Source organism: Fukomys damarensis, unplaced genomic scaffold (assembly GCF_012274545.1).
Source record: "Fukomys damarensis isolate Sample0158 unplaced genomic scaffold, DMR_v1.0_HiC HiC_scaffold_23, whole genome shotgun sequence".
In the NCBI taxonomy this organism is placed as follows: Eukaryota; Metazoa; Chordata; class Mammalia; order Rodentia; family Bathyergidae; genus Fukomys; species Fukomys damarensis.
This window is the reverse complement of record NW_022900935.1, coordinates 31,889,296-31,905,773: the sequence shown is the minus strand read 5'-3', so window position 1 is coordinate 31,905,773 and position 16,478 is coordinate 31,889,296. Positions and strand designations below refer to the sequence as shown.

The window sequence follows — 16,478 nt, the reverse complement described above, 5'->3', positions numbered from 1 at the left end:
GTTCTCTTAACTCTCTTGTCTTCATGGTGTTCAGCTGTACCCATATGGCAAGACTCCTGCTATTTCCTCCCCACTCCAGTCCATTCTTTGTCTATCCTGCCTACCCTGGCTTTACTTTAGGCTCTTGGCATCCTTGTCCTGAGTTATTACTGCAACCTTTGCCCTCACTGACCTGATGATTCTTCATGCTCTGCTGTCCTTCCTATGAGCCCTCTGCTGTAACACCCCATGGACTGTTAGTCCCCCGCCCTTCCCCAGTGTACCTTATTTTAGGGTAACTCTGACTCGACATGATACCCATTTCTCCTCCTCCTGGAACATAGTTTGTTCCTCTATATGGGGGTGCATTATAATCCCCATCTGAACTCTGTCGTCTTAACTGACTTCCCTATTAGTTAGAATAGGGACCTTTTTTGTTTCTGTATTCCCAGCATCTGATAGGGTTACCTAGCAAGTGAGAAGTAAATTTTTTTGTTTTTGCAGTATTGGGGATTGAACTCAGGACCTTGCGCTTGTGAGGCAGGTGTGGTGCCACTGAGCTAATCTCTGGCCCAGGGAGGAGGATTATTTTTGGTACTGGGGATGGAACTCAGGACCTTGTGCTTATGAGGTAATTATTAAGTGCTTGTTAGATGACTGTTGGATGGCTTCATTGCTGGTTAAATGACCAAAGCCTTCTGTTCTGAGACCTGAATTGAGTGGCAGTTCTGATGAGGTGGGTTGATTACAGTAATCCCAAACTGCAGGATTGTGATTGTGGTGTTATTTTTATGAGTCCTGTTATGTGCTTTTGGCTTTATGTTCTTTGATCTAGCAGAGATACTTGTGTTTAGCAAAGAGAATAAATTCTAAGTGTCTCTGTAATTTAAGGCAAGTTGTATAATGCCAGCTGCTCAGTGTTACTAAGGAACAATGGTATAGAATTGTTCTGTTCTTTTGTTTTACTTTTCAGTATCAATAACTTTGGCCATTTCCCTGTAAATCATTAAAGGCAAAATGTGAAAGGAAAGGGGAGCCTTTCACTCTTCAGACCATTCTGAGGGCAAGGAACTGGGCAACGGGTATCTAGAGCAGTGGTCCCTCCCAGCCGGGGAGGGGGGCTCCTGAGTCCCAGCTCACATATTGTCAGCATTATATCATAAATGTGAATCTTGAACAGGTTTGTTCCCGTGTCTTAGATTTTTACCTGCTGTTTGGGTTAATTAAAATACAATTCATTTGACTGAGTTGATGGTAGTTATTTCCTCTATCAGTGGATGAAGAGCAAATACCATTCTATGGAAAATCATAATACTTTTGTTGTCCTTATAAAGATTGGATTCTGTCTTTCTGGAGTAAACCTTTGTTTTAATTACATTAGACTGGGGAATCTCACAGCTTATTAGTTTGGGCAGTTATTAATGGCAGTGATAGATAAATAAATATTCAGAGAGCAATCAGAATTTTATCTGTATTTTGGTTTTTGTACTTCTGCATATAAATATAAATGGGAAAAATGCCTGTTTTCATAATTGTAGCTCTTATTTAGGCTGTTAGTAGAGCCAGAGTGTAAGGCCTTGCAATTTTAAATTTTTCTTAAAGACCATATTATTCAGTGATGTTTCATACTGTCACTGCTTTCTCTTTTCATCATTTGGGAGATTCTGTTGTTTTGGTACTGGGGATCAAACTTTGGATCTTGCACTTGCGAGGCAGGTGGCAGCACCACTGAACTAAATCCCCGGCAGTTAGGTACTTTTTAAATCTCACAGCTGATTATGTATTTCAGTTCTCCCAACTTGGGGCACATGATTGACTTATTATAAACCATTTTTTCTTATGTTTAAGATATTCGTATACTGTCTTCATAAATTTGATCATAATTGTTTCATTCCACATACCTTTGTCATGTTAGTCATGTTTTATTTCTCAGAACTTTTATTTTAAGTCTTTATTTATTATCTATCTCTTTATTTATTTATTTATTTTGAGACAGGGTCTTGCTGTGTAATTCAGGCTGGCCTTGAACTATGTTACCCAGGCTGGCCTTGAACTTGTGCCAGTCTTCCTGCCTCAGCCTGCCAAGTGCTGAAATTACAGGCCCGTGCTACTAGGCCTGGCTTTAAGTCATTTTTAACACAAATTTATTTGAAAAATATTCTATTGCCATTGTAAAAAGAAAACTGGTTTGACTTGATGCATATTGAATACAATTTGATAGTCCCTTATCTGAAACCCTATCATTTCAGAATTCAGATGTTTTGGACTTAAAAAATGTAATGTGTGTGTGTTTGTGTGTGTGTGTAAATAAGAGCTCTGTGTCTCACATTCCTCGGAGTAGCTGAGGTATAATTCCCTGATGAGATACACAAATGATTTTTCTCCACATTAAGTGGAACAAAACTGTAACTAAAATGTGTTAGGGTAGGTTAGGTTTATTGCCAGATGATTTCAGCCCAAGTATACTTTTGTTACCAAAGCAGTTACAAAGGTTTTTGTTGTCAAGAATTTTATCCACAGTTGAGGATAAACAGTTAAAGTAAGAAAATGAGTAATTTTAAATGCTAGCTATATACTATTGTTTTCTGAAGTCCCTGAACGTGAGGCCTCCTTATCTGTTGTAAAAGGAGAATAGTGAGGGTTAGAGCGCTGTTAAGGACACATCAGCTCCAAACAGAGGCTTTCTTTCTTGATTTAGAGTCCATTGGAACTCATTTAAAAAAAAATTTTTTTTTGACTAGTTTTAACTTTTTGTAGAAGGATTGGTATTTTAAAGCCAGGTGTGGTATACACTTATGATACCAGTCCTGTGGGGAGATGGGGCAGGAAGTTCCCAAGTTTGAATCCAGCCTGGACGATTTAGCAGTTTAGCAAGACCTTGTCAAAAAAGAAAAGAAAGAAAGGAAGGGAGGGAGGGAGGGAGGAAGGAAGGAAAGAGGGAAGGAAAAAAGGTCTGGGAATGTAGCTCAGTGCAAAGTCCTTGGGATCAGTTGGTTGTGTGGCTAGTATTACTGAATTGGACAGCATGGCTCTAGACCAGATGGCGAACTTTTTAGAACCAAGGACCCAAACTGCAACCCAGAACTCACTTAATGCAAAGTGCCAACACTACAGTTAAACCTGAATACTGAAGTTTTAGTTTAGAAGAAACAATTCATATATTAATAAGACATTTGTCTTGAAAGAAAAGTAACACGTGTGTCCTGGGTTTGCCACCACTGCTCTAGACTTTAATGATTATAAAATTGATTGTCTTAGATTTTCAGACTGTGAGTCTAACTTGAATTACAGTATCTGTTTTTGCTGAGAGTTTACATGGCATTATTTCTTATCTGTGATGATATCTGTTCACCAAAATTTATATAGTTTATAAGGGGGTAAGTGGAAGTAGGAGACATTGTTGAAGTGAAAAAAGTCACTAGATTGATCATTTGATTTTTTTGTTTTTGTTTTTTGAGACTTGGTATCACTATGTAATTCAGCCTAGTCTTGCACTCACTATGTAGCCCAGAGTACTCTTGAACTTGTGGCAATCCTCTTGCTTCAGCCTCCAAAATGCAGGGATTACAGATAATGTACCACCATGCCTGGTTTTGAATTTATATTTATAAACCTAAGAATGAAAATATTTTGAAATTATAGTGCAGAGGAAATGGCTATTCTTTCTTCAGCAAAATTTGGAACTGTCCAAAGTTTTCAAAAATGCTGTATTTTGAGGTGTAATTGCAAATAAAAGAACCAAAAATATTTCACTAGAACCTTTTAGTATTGATAAAACAGATGGGCAGAGATCAGTAGTCACATTCAGAGGAACATTGCTCATTTCAGGTGTGTATATCTTCAAAATCTGAACAATAGGGATTGAGAATTTGAGTTTGCTATGTTTATATTGTATTCTTATATATTCTTATTAAATTTCTATAGACTTATCTTGTCATTCTTCTGTAAATGTTTTGTAAATAGCTTGTGTGTTTGTGGTACAAGGGATCAAACCCCATGGTAAAATAATTAGGCTGTAAACATTTGAGAAGTTACACTGAAGCCAAGCATGGTGGCACATACCTGTAATTCCAGCATTCTGGGAGCCTGAGGCAGGAGAATTGCAAGTTCAAGCCCCTCCTGGGCATCTTAGCAATTTAGCAAGACCCCATTTCAAAAGTATAAAAAGGGCCAGGGATGTTAGGTTCAATCCTCAGTACCAAAAGGGAGGAAAAAAGGTACATTGAACAAAGGTGGTAAATGATGACTTTTTCATGGTTTGCTGAGAGTTAACCAGAAGGCATACAAGAAAATAACTTTTCCATTATGATTCAATGTTATTTAATATTACTTAAGTGTTTTACTGTGAACCACCTCCCATACTGCCTAAAATTATCTCAAGTATGTCATGGTCTTGTGAAACTCTCTTACAAGTAATTGTTGTAAAAGAACAAATGATTAAACTTAAAGGTCACATGACATAATGAACACATGCATCAAATATTGTTCCTTCCCCAGAACTGTACTAAACTATAGTAAAAGGATTATTAAAGTACACAAATCCATAAATAGGAGAGGAACCAGCAGCAGCAACGTTTTTGAAGCTGGAGAGCAGATGGTTGAGATGACTCAGCAGATCCCAGAGGCAAATCCAAGTCGGCAGTGGGAATAGCCCTGGGTACCTCTGGAACTAAGGGTAAAGGGTCGGGGACCAAGATAATAACATTTGGGTGGGAGGTTTGAAAACAGGTTCTGATCCTCTGCTGCTCATTGCTCCTCCTGCACTCCAACTTTCTTTTCCTGGGGCTGTGTGAGCTGTTCCACACAACAGGAATGAGTTCTCTATCCAGCAGGATACCAAGAGGCCCTTCTCTGGGAACTCTGACCAGCCCAAGAAAAAAGACCTGAAGTGAACCAGAAGTTCACCCTGACAAGGCCATGCAGGTCACCTACAATGAAGCCTGTTGTCAGTAATCCCCAGTCCCATGCTCAGAGCTGTTGGAGATCCTTCTTAAAGTGATGAGCAGGGTCACTAGATTCCTGAGGAAAGTCTAACACGGAAGATGGAGACCAAAGGAAGCAAAGGAAAACAAACGGCTTAAAAGAAACTGTAGAAAACAAAAAAGCTATCATCAAAATTCTTAGAAATAACAGCGTATTTGGATGGCAAAATAAAAACATTCAGATGACATAAAAGAGCTCTTGAAATTATAAACATTGTGACAGAAATAATTTTAACTTTTTGTTTTTGTTTTTAGTTCTGTGGTGATTATGTCCATTACTGTAAATAATATGCTGTTTTTTTCTTGTGACTTTAGATATTATCTTGCCAAAAAAGACTAACACACTTTACTTTTACTTCTTCCTTCTTTTAGTGTAGCAATTTTATTAAAAAATTAACATTGCCTCAGGCCTTTAAAGGGTATTTTAAATTCTTTATTTCTATGATAGCAACTATAAATAGAATCAGTTTCTCTTGTGAATTTTCAATCTGGCCCCATTTACTCTTGCTCATAGATGCCTTGTCTAGAATTAAAAAGAAAGATAAACTAGTTTAGTGAATAATTTTATATAAAGTTATTTATTTATTTTGCTGAGAGCCATAATAAAGACTGCGCTGCCTCTCACCCACATAAGAACTATAGGGTACTAGTGTTTTATTTCTGAGTTTTGCATTTTCAGGGCTGTTGGATTACAGCTGCTGTTTAAAGTTTACTCCTCACTACTAACATAGCTGAGCCTCTGATTTTTTTTTTAAACGATTGTGACTGATTCACTGTAAGAGCACACATTTACATGTGTATATGTGTGTGTATCTGTCTGTGTCTATATATTTAAAATAAAATATTATTTGTTGGGCCAAGTTAGCTTTCTCAATAATTTAAACTAATGTATTTTCCTTCTTTCTTGGTCTAGGCAGTTGACAAATACTTCAAGCTTCCTCATGCTTCCAGCAAACCTCCCCGGATATCAGGAAGCCTTGTGGACACTTCCTATAAGACGTTACGATTTGCATTCAGAGCATCTCTGAAAACTGCCATCTATCGAATAACTACTACATTTGGTGAACATCTGAAGTAAGTTTACATGTTTTGATCTATAATAATAGTTCACTTTTAAGGAATTCCTCTGAGAAATAGAATTATTAAGACCCAAATGTTGAAAATGTTCTTTTGCCACTTTGATGGTTCCCACTGTGAATTAACTTCTTGGGTTTAGATTTAATATTTATAATTTAAAATTTGGCCTGTTGTACACATTGGGTATTTCTTTCAAAGGGACAAAAGAAGATAGAAAGCATTTTTTTGTTCTTTTCTTTTTTTAAGATAAGTTGCAAAAGCAGTAAATATAATTACATATATATTTTTAATAAATTACCAAAAGATCCATAAGGAACAAAAAAGGCAAAAATCCAAGTACCTATCTAGAAGAGCTTATTTAAAATAATTCGTTCTGTTGTTAAATTTTGGTCAGGATGCTAAGACCAGGGATGAACAGAGGATTCCATAAATGAGTTCATGGTGTTTTATGAGTTGTGCTGAAAAAACATCAACAAATCCCAACACTTTCAGAAACAGAATCAGAGAGAAAAACTACACATGCCAAACCTGTCTATATTTAGTTTCATCGATGGTCACTGCTTTGCTTTCATGAAACGATCTGGGCAGATAGGATGAGTGGTGCCAGTTTATTAACTACACTGTGTTCGTGATAGTTATAAATGAGCTGTACAAGGCCTAACAGATTACTCTGCTTTTCTTGTATGCAGTCAATAAATAGTTTAGGACTTCCTCATACCACCTGTTTTTGGAAGCAAGAAGTGTATTTCTTTCTCTTTCCCTAACACAAGGCAGTAGCACTAGCAGGTATTGGGCACTTTGGTTTTGTATGGGAATATGAAAGACTAGATAATCCTCTGCCATTAAGTCATTCAGAATACACTCATTAATGAATTTAAAGAATGAAATAGACATGATTCATGTTGATGATAGAGCAAAATCAGGAAGAAAGGGGGGAAATAAGGATTTATTAGATATGAGGAGATAGATGACTGATTAAAATTATGAGGATGAAATTATGCCTTGGTTTCTTTTCTCCAAAAACAGCCATTTTTATATATGCACTCAAACTGATGAGAATCTGTTTTGTACATTCTGTAGGGTAGAATAACATGGTAGAAAGGCTATTAGATGTGGAGTTAGAACATTCTGGGTTTGTCTGATTACATCATTGACTATCTGTGATTGTAGGTGAATTGCTTAATGGATTAAAGTAAGTTGACTCAAGATTATCCAGGCAGTAAATCGTAGAACCAGAATTCTACCCCAAATCTTTTTAACCCTAGAGTTTCTTCTACAATGTCTATACTCTTTAATTGTTAGACTGTGTTGTCACCCAAAGCTCTGAACCTTTCTGATTCTTTTCATGCTCACATTCTGCTTCATTTGGTGTTGATAGAGATTAAATGGAATCATACATATGTAAAATCCATTGTTCATTATATATAGTGCAACACCTATAATGACTGTATAGTATCTAACTATTCACTACGTGAAAACTCTAACTCTGAGAACCAAGTATACATGAAGTAATTGTTTTCTTTTGAGACAGGGTATCACTCTGTAATTCAGGCTAGCCTTAAACTCACTTTGTAACCCAAGCTGGCCTGGAACTTGCAGAGATCTTCCTGCCTCTGCCTCTCAAGTGCTGGCATGTGCCACCATGCCTGGCCTGTGAAATAAATTCTTGAGCCCTGAAAATTAACTAAGACCAGTTACTCATTGAAGACATTCATTCACACCTGCTTTTTTATTTATTTATTTATTTATTTATTTAGTACTGAGGCTAGAACATGCTGAGCAAGCATTCTACCCTTGAGCTACATCTCCCACTGTTTTGCTTTGTTTTAGATAGGATCTTGCTATATAGTCCAGGTGGACCATGGACTCTCTTGTGATCCTCCTGCCATGGCCTCCCAAGTGCTGAGATTATAGGAATTGTATCACCATGCCTGGCTTCAAGCCCCTTTTAAATTTTATCTTGACAAAAACTTAACCAACTCACTAAGTTGCCTAGGCTGACCTAAAACTTGCTTTCCTCCTGCCTCAGCCTCACAAATAACTGGAATTACAGGCATGCATCACTATGACTGGCTTTTTTCTTTGCTCTTTGTTTTTTAAGTAATAAGTTTTATTGGATGTATTTGAGGTTTACAACATCTCACAGTATACATATAGATAATAAATTGGTTACTGTAGTGAAGCAAATTAGTAGTCTATCATCTCACATTTTAATGTTTGACAAGAATAGCCAAACTTCTTGATTAACAAAAATTCTTACTATGGTTTTATTAATTATAGTTTTCAAATTGTACCTTAGATCAGTAGACTTACTTGTTCATCTTATGTATTTGTTGCTTTGTATCTTTTGACCTGTATCTCCCATCACCCTCTTTTACTCTTTAAGTAAATTTTATTTACTTCCAGCCTATAACATATCAAAATATATGTGAGGGACAGAGATTGCTGTTGGTAAAGCATGGTTCACTTCCTGCTTTGGAGGAAAGACTTGTAAGCGTGGTGTTCAGAGTTCAGGGCTCTCGACTTAGAGACGACACCAGCACCTCCCTAGAGAGCAATATTCAGAGTAATTCCATTAGAGGTGGTTGTATCGTTCAAGAAAGTCATGACGTATGAAGGCATTTTAGGGTGGTATGTAGCAAATTTATTAATAGTATAATAGTAATGATACATTACTATTCACGGACTGGAAAACCAGAATCTTCATTGTATTCAATGTTTGTACAAAGCTTTAAGAGTTTCATACTAGTTTCAGTGCCCTAATTTTGTCAAGGTAGTGTATTTTTGTAGTGATGAGGGTGGAGAGGGAATTCTGTCTCCATCTAAAGCATAACTCATGTTCAAAGGAAAGAGAAAATCTAAACCACCGAGCTGTTACCTTTGAAAGCAATTAATGGAGTCTATTGTGTTTTAACCAAACATTTTAGTTTAAAGGATTTTATATTAAAGGCAATTTAAATACTCCACAACTCAAAGATAATGTTGGAATCTGTTTTAAATAAAATAATAAAATCCAGAAAATCTACTGCAAGGCCTGGAACTCTGCACAGCAGGTTCCACAGCAGAGCAGGTTAAAATCGATGCCTTCCCTTGTCAGTCTCAATTTGCTTTGGTTTTAGAAGGTAGAAGCATGCTGCTACCCAGTGTAAGCCTCCTCTTCATTAGATTAAAAAAGGTTTTCATCCAGCTCTTTCAGAAGTACTAAATAAGTGAAGATTTCTATTCATTTTTAATTGTTTTGAAAAATATTGACTCTGGGCTTTGTGGTTCACTTAATATTCTTAATGTAAAATAAAGCTTATGCTTTGAATTTATGTTTCATTTAGTGCTGTGCAAGCATCTGCAGAACATCAGAAAAGACTTCAACAGTTCTTGGAGTTCAAAGAATAGTTCAGTAATATAAACTGTGTTCATTACACTGCTGATACAACTACAGACGGCACAGTAAATGTTCAGCATTCTTGGATCAGAAGAAAACGGACTAATTAGATGCTTCCTTTGTCGTGGTGGTTGCTTTGAAAACTATACTTTAATGGGAGAAATCATGGAAAGAAATTCTCGACAGAATAACCGAAAACTGCCTTTTCTGTACTGATCACTTTTTGTGTGTGTGGTATAATAAAATCTTTATTCAGTTTTATAAGATCATTGATGGCAGTAGAAACATCTCTAGCTCATATAACAATAGTAATAACTCAAAATTTTGTAAAATTTACTTCTGCAAAGAGTGGAGCCACTTCAAAAATTAAAATAGGTTGACTTGATTTGGACTTTCTAATCATTCTAAGAGGCCAGTTCCCTGCAAACTTGAAATACATAAATGTTTAAAACATAGTTTGTTTACTGAAGGATAAAAATGGTAAGAGTAGAGAAAAATTCCCCCCCAAAAAACTGTGTAAGGAACATGTTTTGTTAATCTGTTAGGTTGTGTTTTTATTTTTAGGGATAAATTAAATTTGCATGATTGTCCAAAAAAAATCTCAATTTACAGATGCTAACTCTATATAAAGGAATGTGGAAAAATTCGGTTCTTAAGTTAAAAGATTAAACATTCATATTTGGTATTTGAGAGATGGTTAACCAATATGTATGAATTTATTTTGTATCATGTTAGTAAGCAGTAAGTATATGGGTATTTTTTCCAACTAGTTTTGCTTTCTCTTTCTAGAACAAAATATTAAGGGATTATAGTGGTTTTCAAGTGAGAGAAGAGGTTTCAGAAGAAATACCGGGAAGCTTCTCCTTTTTCTCCCCACCATTCATCTTCATTAGATCAAATTATTTTGTGTAGCTTGTCTGGCCTCACAGAAAGAGCAGCTTCTGCTGTGTTAACCAGCTGATTAAAATGTAATAGGAAAATCTTCAAAGCTGGAAGCAACTTAGTCATCAAATACCAAGTGGAATGGAAATGTCAGAGGGGTTACTGTCCTGGGAAGTGTGTTGTGTGTCCCGAATGTGAGCAGAGGTCATTTGCTAACTTGGTGATAGACTACTTCAAGTCCTGGTGGTAGATACTCATTGGAGTAACTTTGGACTAAAATCCTCCTTCGTAATTCTTTTCCTATTATCTTTTTCCTCTAGTGTTGCCCAATTTTTCCTTTAAAATCAGCACAGCATTGTGTATAGATCTTTAATGTGGTATATGTGTCTGCCATTTGTCTGTTCCATTGATGTATTATATCTTTACAATAGAATTCTTTAGCCCCAGGGCCTACTGCTCCTTCAGCTAGCACATGCCAAATTATAAATGAATCCGGCTGGCCTGTAAAAGGTCTTTATGAGACAGTGCCCCAGTTGTCATGTGTTTGGGTATTTAACTGTTGCTACTTGCCTCCCCCTCACTCCTCTCCTCTGTGTGTGTGAACTATCTCCCTTCCTTTGTCTTTCTCTTTCTTTCTCATGCTAGGCAAGCACTCTTAACCACTGAGATACATCCCCACATCCTTTCTTAAAATTTATTTTTTTATATTTTGAGACAGGATCTCACTAAGTTGCTCAGGATAATTTCAAACTTGTGATCTCTCTCAGCCTCCAGTGGCTGGAATTACAGGTGTATGAAGTTGATTTCTCTTGATCTTAGCCAGAAGGCCAAGAAGCAATGTGAAGTTGAATTTCAAATGTAGTATTTTGTTATAGATGACCAGAAAATTGTGGTTAGGTTAACGGAGAAGTCTTGTATTCCGTCTATTAAAGCCATAAGCTTTTTATATTTCCTAGCTGAAACATTTTGGAAAACAAGTCTTCTTAATCTTGTTCCTTTAAAGAAGAAGTGTGGTATTTAACCATTGGGTTCCTGAGACTGAAGATAGAATGATTCCCTTAAGTTTTGACCTGCTTATATGAAATGTCTGGTTAGATTTAGGTTCTTGGAATTTCCCATATACTTTGGATGCCGATCTGTTTGATGAGTCATGTGAATCTTTCTGAGCTGTTCATTGCTGTTTTCTCTCAGGAGATTGTACTGTGTACAAATAAAAGCCACATGACACCTGCCCGTTGGATACTGGGAAACTGCCTCACAGATCTATATTGTATACAGTAGATGAGGAGGTCAGTTCTCTTCCCCTGCTGTGTGTTTATGATCTATGTGCCAGCTGTAGTGCTAAGGGTGTTATTAAAAGGAGCTCCTTCTGCACACAAGGAGGACCTGAGAGAGTCCAGGAGGAGACACGTGTTTCCTTGAGTGAAGCACTTTCTGGGTGTAAGTCCTGATCTGTGACACTGAGTTGAAAATTAGAGTGTGTGTAAAACCTTTTCCTGTTTTCATTACAAAACATGATGGTATCAACTCTTACAATGTCTACTTGACCTTCATTGAAGGCATAAAGCTTCAAAACTTCTTTCTTCAAGAATTGGAAAACTATCCTGGAATAAATCTTGTACAGTTGACTAGGCATAGGTGAGCAACAATTCATTGCTTTGCTGGATTTCTACCTTGGTAGTTGTTTTCTGTGCCTTCCTATAAATATTTATGACATTTTATATCCTTTTGTATATCACCAATACTGAGTTGGGTAAAAAGAAATAAATGGACAATTTTTTTAGAAAATGGGACAGTGAACTGAAATGTGTGTGTCTACAGGTTCAATTATTAATTTCCTGTGTGTGTTGCCTTGAACCATTGCAATTTAGTCTTGAGTTGTTGCTTATAAAACCTGCAAAGGTTTAACTCTTGAACAATTAGCTGTTGCCCTTGGCCAGACTATTTGGTGGGTGATCTGTGTTTAGTAATAACCCAAAGGTCTCTTTCTTTGTTGTCTTGGCTGTCTTTCTTCCAAAGTTAAAACAAAGGGTGCAGGTGCTGAAAGCCATCTTTTAACAGAGGTTTCTTTTCTTGCCAAAATTGTGTTTGTAAATGGATCATATTTTTCTAAACTAACAGTTATGTCTTTCAGCTTTACTTAAATGAGACCGAATTTCACCTCTGGGTAGCAGAGGTATTAAGGCTCTCTGCTTCCTGTATTACTGTCTCAATCCATAGTTGTCTGTCTTTAAAATCAAATAGTTTAAAAACACAGATGGCTTTCATTCACTAGTTAAGAAACTGACTCTTCTTAGCAAGTTGACCTCCATTTTTAAATAAGCACATTGTTTTGGTGTTGAGTAGAAAGGGGGTAGACACGTTCCTCTGTAGTTCTCATTCATGTTCCCGAGCACCCTTGGCAGTTGCTGTAGTGATGTACAAGTTGATGTGGAGTTAGCTAATAAAAACCGTTTACTGAGTGTCTGTTACAGCACACATACTGGAGATGAACTGAACAAGACAGTCCCTGCCCTCAGGTTGTTTACAGACTCACGCAGGGACATTTGGAGCGTGGTGCTGCAAGTGTCTGTGTGACACAATCACACGGGGTGTTTCTTAGATGTGTGGAGTCTGGGTCCACTTCACTGCACTTTAGGCTCAGGCTGGTTCTGAAGAGATACAGTGTTTAACAGAGTCTGAGCAGATGGTCTGCAGAATCACAGGGTGAGAAGGGTTTATCCTAGACTAGAAGTTCTCAGTCTTCACTATGCCGTAGGATCACTTGGCGAGTTTATTAAATCACAGATCACTGGTCTCACCTCCAAAGCTACTGATCAGTAAGTCTGGGGTGGGACCAAAGAATCTGCATTTCTAAGCATCCAGATTACTAGTGCTGCTTGTTAGGAGTCCATACTTTGAGAACCACTGTTGTTGATTTCTCGTGCGGTATGGTCTCATATGAGTATCTGAAGAATAAGTGCTATAAAGTGGAGTTCTCCCATCTGATTCATTTATTGGGAAGCTTGAGGAACACAGATTAGCAAAGGTAATGAAAGAATGGGAACAAATACACATGTATTCATATACTTCCCTTGAAGCTACAGCAGTTAAGATGTACATCGCTCTTACTCCGTTGCTTTCCCTTTACCTGGGTCTTTTTGGCAAACTTCCATTCTTTAGCCTTCCCACATATTCCCAGATAGATTTTGTTGTGTGTTTTTTCAATGTTTTGTTATCACATTGAATTAAACTGTATGCCTGCTTTCCTTTGTAGATTGTGATCATTCCTTCCAGGTTTTCAGCCATGATCTTTTTTACTTTTTAAATTTTTTTGGTACTGGGGATCGAACTTGGGTCCTTGTGCTTGCGAGGCAGGCGGCGGAACCACTGAGCTAAATCCCCGGCCCCTTCAGCCACGATCTTTTTTTTTTTTGAGACTTGCTAGGTAGTCCAGGCTGGCCTTGAACTTGTGGCAGTTCTTCTGCCTCAGCCTCACAAGTGCTATGATGACAGGTGTATGCCACCATGCCTGGCTTTCAGTCACAATCTTTAACAAGCCTATATTGGCAATCCTGAAGTTGAGAAGGTTGTTTCATTGATAAGATTGATGTCCAATTTTATCTGCAGCAAAACCTGACCTGAACTGATGTGACTGTGCTTACATGTTATTGCAGAGTATCTTTTTTTTTTTTTTCAGCTTTAATTGAGTTTATTGGTACATTTTAGGGATACAGTACAGTTACATTCATTGTTGGGATCTTGTACCTCTATTTGCAGAGTATCTTGATGAGTTGCTATTCCAGATCCTAGTGGGATATCATACAATATACATGAATATTTCCTTTTTTTTGGATTTTAGAGACAGGGTCTCACTATGTAGTTGAGACTGATCTGGAATTCACTATGTAGCCCAGGCTGGTCTTGAACTCACAGTGATCCTCCTACCTCAGCCTCCCGAGTGCTGGGATTACAGGTGTGCACCACCACGCCCGGCGAGTATTTCCTTTTTAAAATCTGAACAATTCTTTATTCTGAAACACCTGACAGAATTTTAAGACAAGGAATTGTAGACCTATTTTTATAAAATGCTGTTTAATTTTTCCATTCATTCTTGGCATTCTCTCATTGCCTGCTACACACCAGGCCCTGTGTGTGATAGGTACCACTGGTACAGAGTTACAGACCTTGTGCTCAGAGTTCATCTTGTGTGAGAGAAGTAAGTGGAGGAGGCAATTTTTGCTCACAAAGAACCCTTTTTGTGCTTATTTACAAAGTTGCTGTGTCTTGTTACTGTTGTCTCATAGCTGGTGGAGCAGCTGCTCTGCTTCTAGCCTGCTGTAATCCTTGTTGATCACATTTGTGCTCCCCTCCTATATGGATCTTGTCACTGAATATAGCTTGTCTTTAGATGTGCTGATGCTAGCCCACTTTGTCACCTGCCTTATTTTGCAGCACTTTACTGTTCCCCCTGCCCCCATGGGCTTTTCTCTCATTTCGCATTTATCTTACCAGATACTGTTGAGCTTGCCTTGCAGACAACCCTGAAATCCAATGGGTTGTCACTGCAGAGAAACAGTGGAAGATGACTTATGAATCACAGGTCTTTACACTGATAGCTTTTGAAGCTATGGTGAATCCTGATTAGTTTATCCTTTTAGCTCTCAGCCCACTAGTAAGAGTCCTTAGTAATATCTTTTAATATCTCATAGCATTAGTAATAGTTGACCTATCCCTTCCTAACTGTATCAATATTCTTGGTTGCAAGGACAGAATCTCAGCCTCAAATTAGCATAAGCATACAAAGGACAGTTGATCCTAAGGGCACAGGAAATTCTTGGTGAACCCTAATAGATTGGCTTTTAAGCCCCATGAAGAACCTGGAAAGCTCCCAGGTTCTTTAAAAAGTTCTGAGCTTCTCTTCATCGATACTTTAATTCTCTCTCCTTGCCGGTGGCTTTCTACCACTAGCTCTTGGGCCCACATGTAATAGAGCCTGACTCCGTGTTTTTCAATGCCAACCAAGTTCCTGATTGAAAGAAATGAACTCTAATGCATCAAGTATCCAAGGGTCTAGTTAGGCTTGAGGGACAAGGTTATGCAGTGCCAACGTGGATTCTGAGAGCCTACCTTTGTGGATGAAAATGATGTGGAGGGTGAGGGCAGTGCCCCGAGTCTCGGGATAGAAGACAAAATTCGGGGTTTAAGGCCTATAAAGGTAAGTTGGTAAAGCTTGTTCTGGGCTGGGCCCCCAGAGAGCTGTACCGTAGGACAGTGATCGCAAATCTTTTAGAGACAAGTGCTCAAACTGCAACCTAAAATCCACTTATTTATTGCAAAGTGCCAATACTGCAATTAAACCTGAATACTGAGGTTTTTATTTTAAGAAAAAACTCCCACATTAACATCTTTTGTCTTAAAAATAAACATGACATATGTTCACCACCACTGCCCTAGAAGAAAGAATGATAAGGAAGATAGTACAAATTGTAGTTGAGTTAGAATCCTCATTAACTAGGATTTAGATGATCTCTAGGTCCTAGCAGAAGCTATGATAAATCTAGGGCCAAACAACATGTTAGGTCTCAATTATATCTACAAACAAGTTCTCAAGTACACTCTCTGAACACAGTTAAAAATAACCAGCTCCTGGAGAGCACACTAACCAACAAAAGCAGTGAACAGGGCTGGGGATTTTGCTCAGTGGTGCTAAGCCTGCCTCCCAAGTGCAGGGTCCGGAGTTCCATCCCCGGTACTACAAACAAAAAACAGACAATAGACCATAGAGGTTCCAAATATTAGTTATCAGACAGTAAGATAATTATAATTACTATGTTCAATAAGATTACATCAAGAGATTTTAATTCATTAGAAGCTGCATGTACAGGGCTGAGGATTTAGCTCTGGTTCTGCTGCCTGCCATGTAAGCACAAGGTCCTGAGTTTGATCCCTGGTACCAGAAAAAAAGAAACTGCATGTACAATTTATTTTAAAGTGTTCATAAAATTTGAAAAAGAACCACAGGAAATTCTAGACCAGAAAAATAGAGATCCTGAAATGAATCTACTAACCCAAAATTCCACCTCCCTGGATTAATCTTCAAAAATGGTACAGTTGGCTGGGGATTTAGCTCAGTGGCACCATGCCTGCTTTGCACAAACGCAAGGTCCTGAGTTGAATCCCTGGTACCCAAAAAAAAA

The 16,478-nt window shown here is 37.8% G+C and overlaps 1 protein-coding gene across 4 annotated transcripts in view; it reads left to right on the top strand.

The window, feature by feature from the left end:
* Ndc1 (NDC1 transmembrane nucleoporin) overlaps window positions 1-10,950 on the top strand; it is a 50,993-nt gene extending 40,043 nt beyond the window's left edge. For all 4 annotated transcript variants that reach the window (XM_010610361.3, XM_010610360.3, XM_010610359.3 and 1 more), the window contains 2 exons: window positions 5,875-6,035; window positions 9,365-10,950. In XM_010610361.3, the coding sequence (XP_010608663.1) occupies window positions 5,875-6,035; window positions 9,365-9,428 (225 nt within the window). In that variant the 3' untranslated portion in view covers window positions 9,429-10,950. The remainder of the gene's footprint in view (window positions 1-5,874; window positions 6,036-9,364) is intronic.
* Window positions 10,951-16,478: the final 5,528 nt, after the last annotated feature.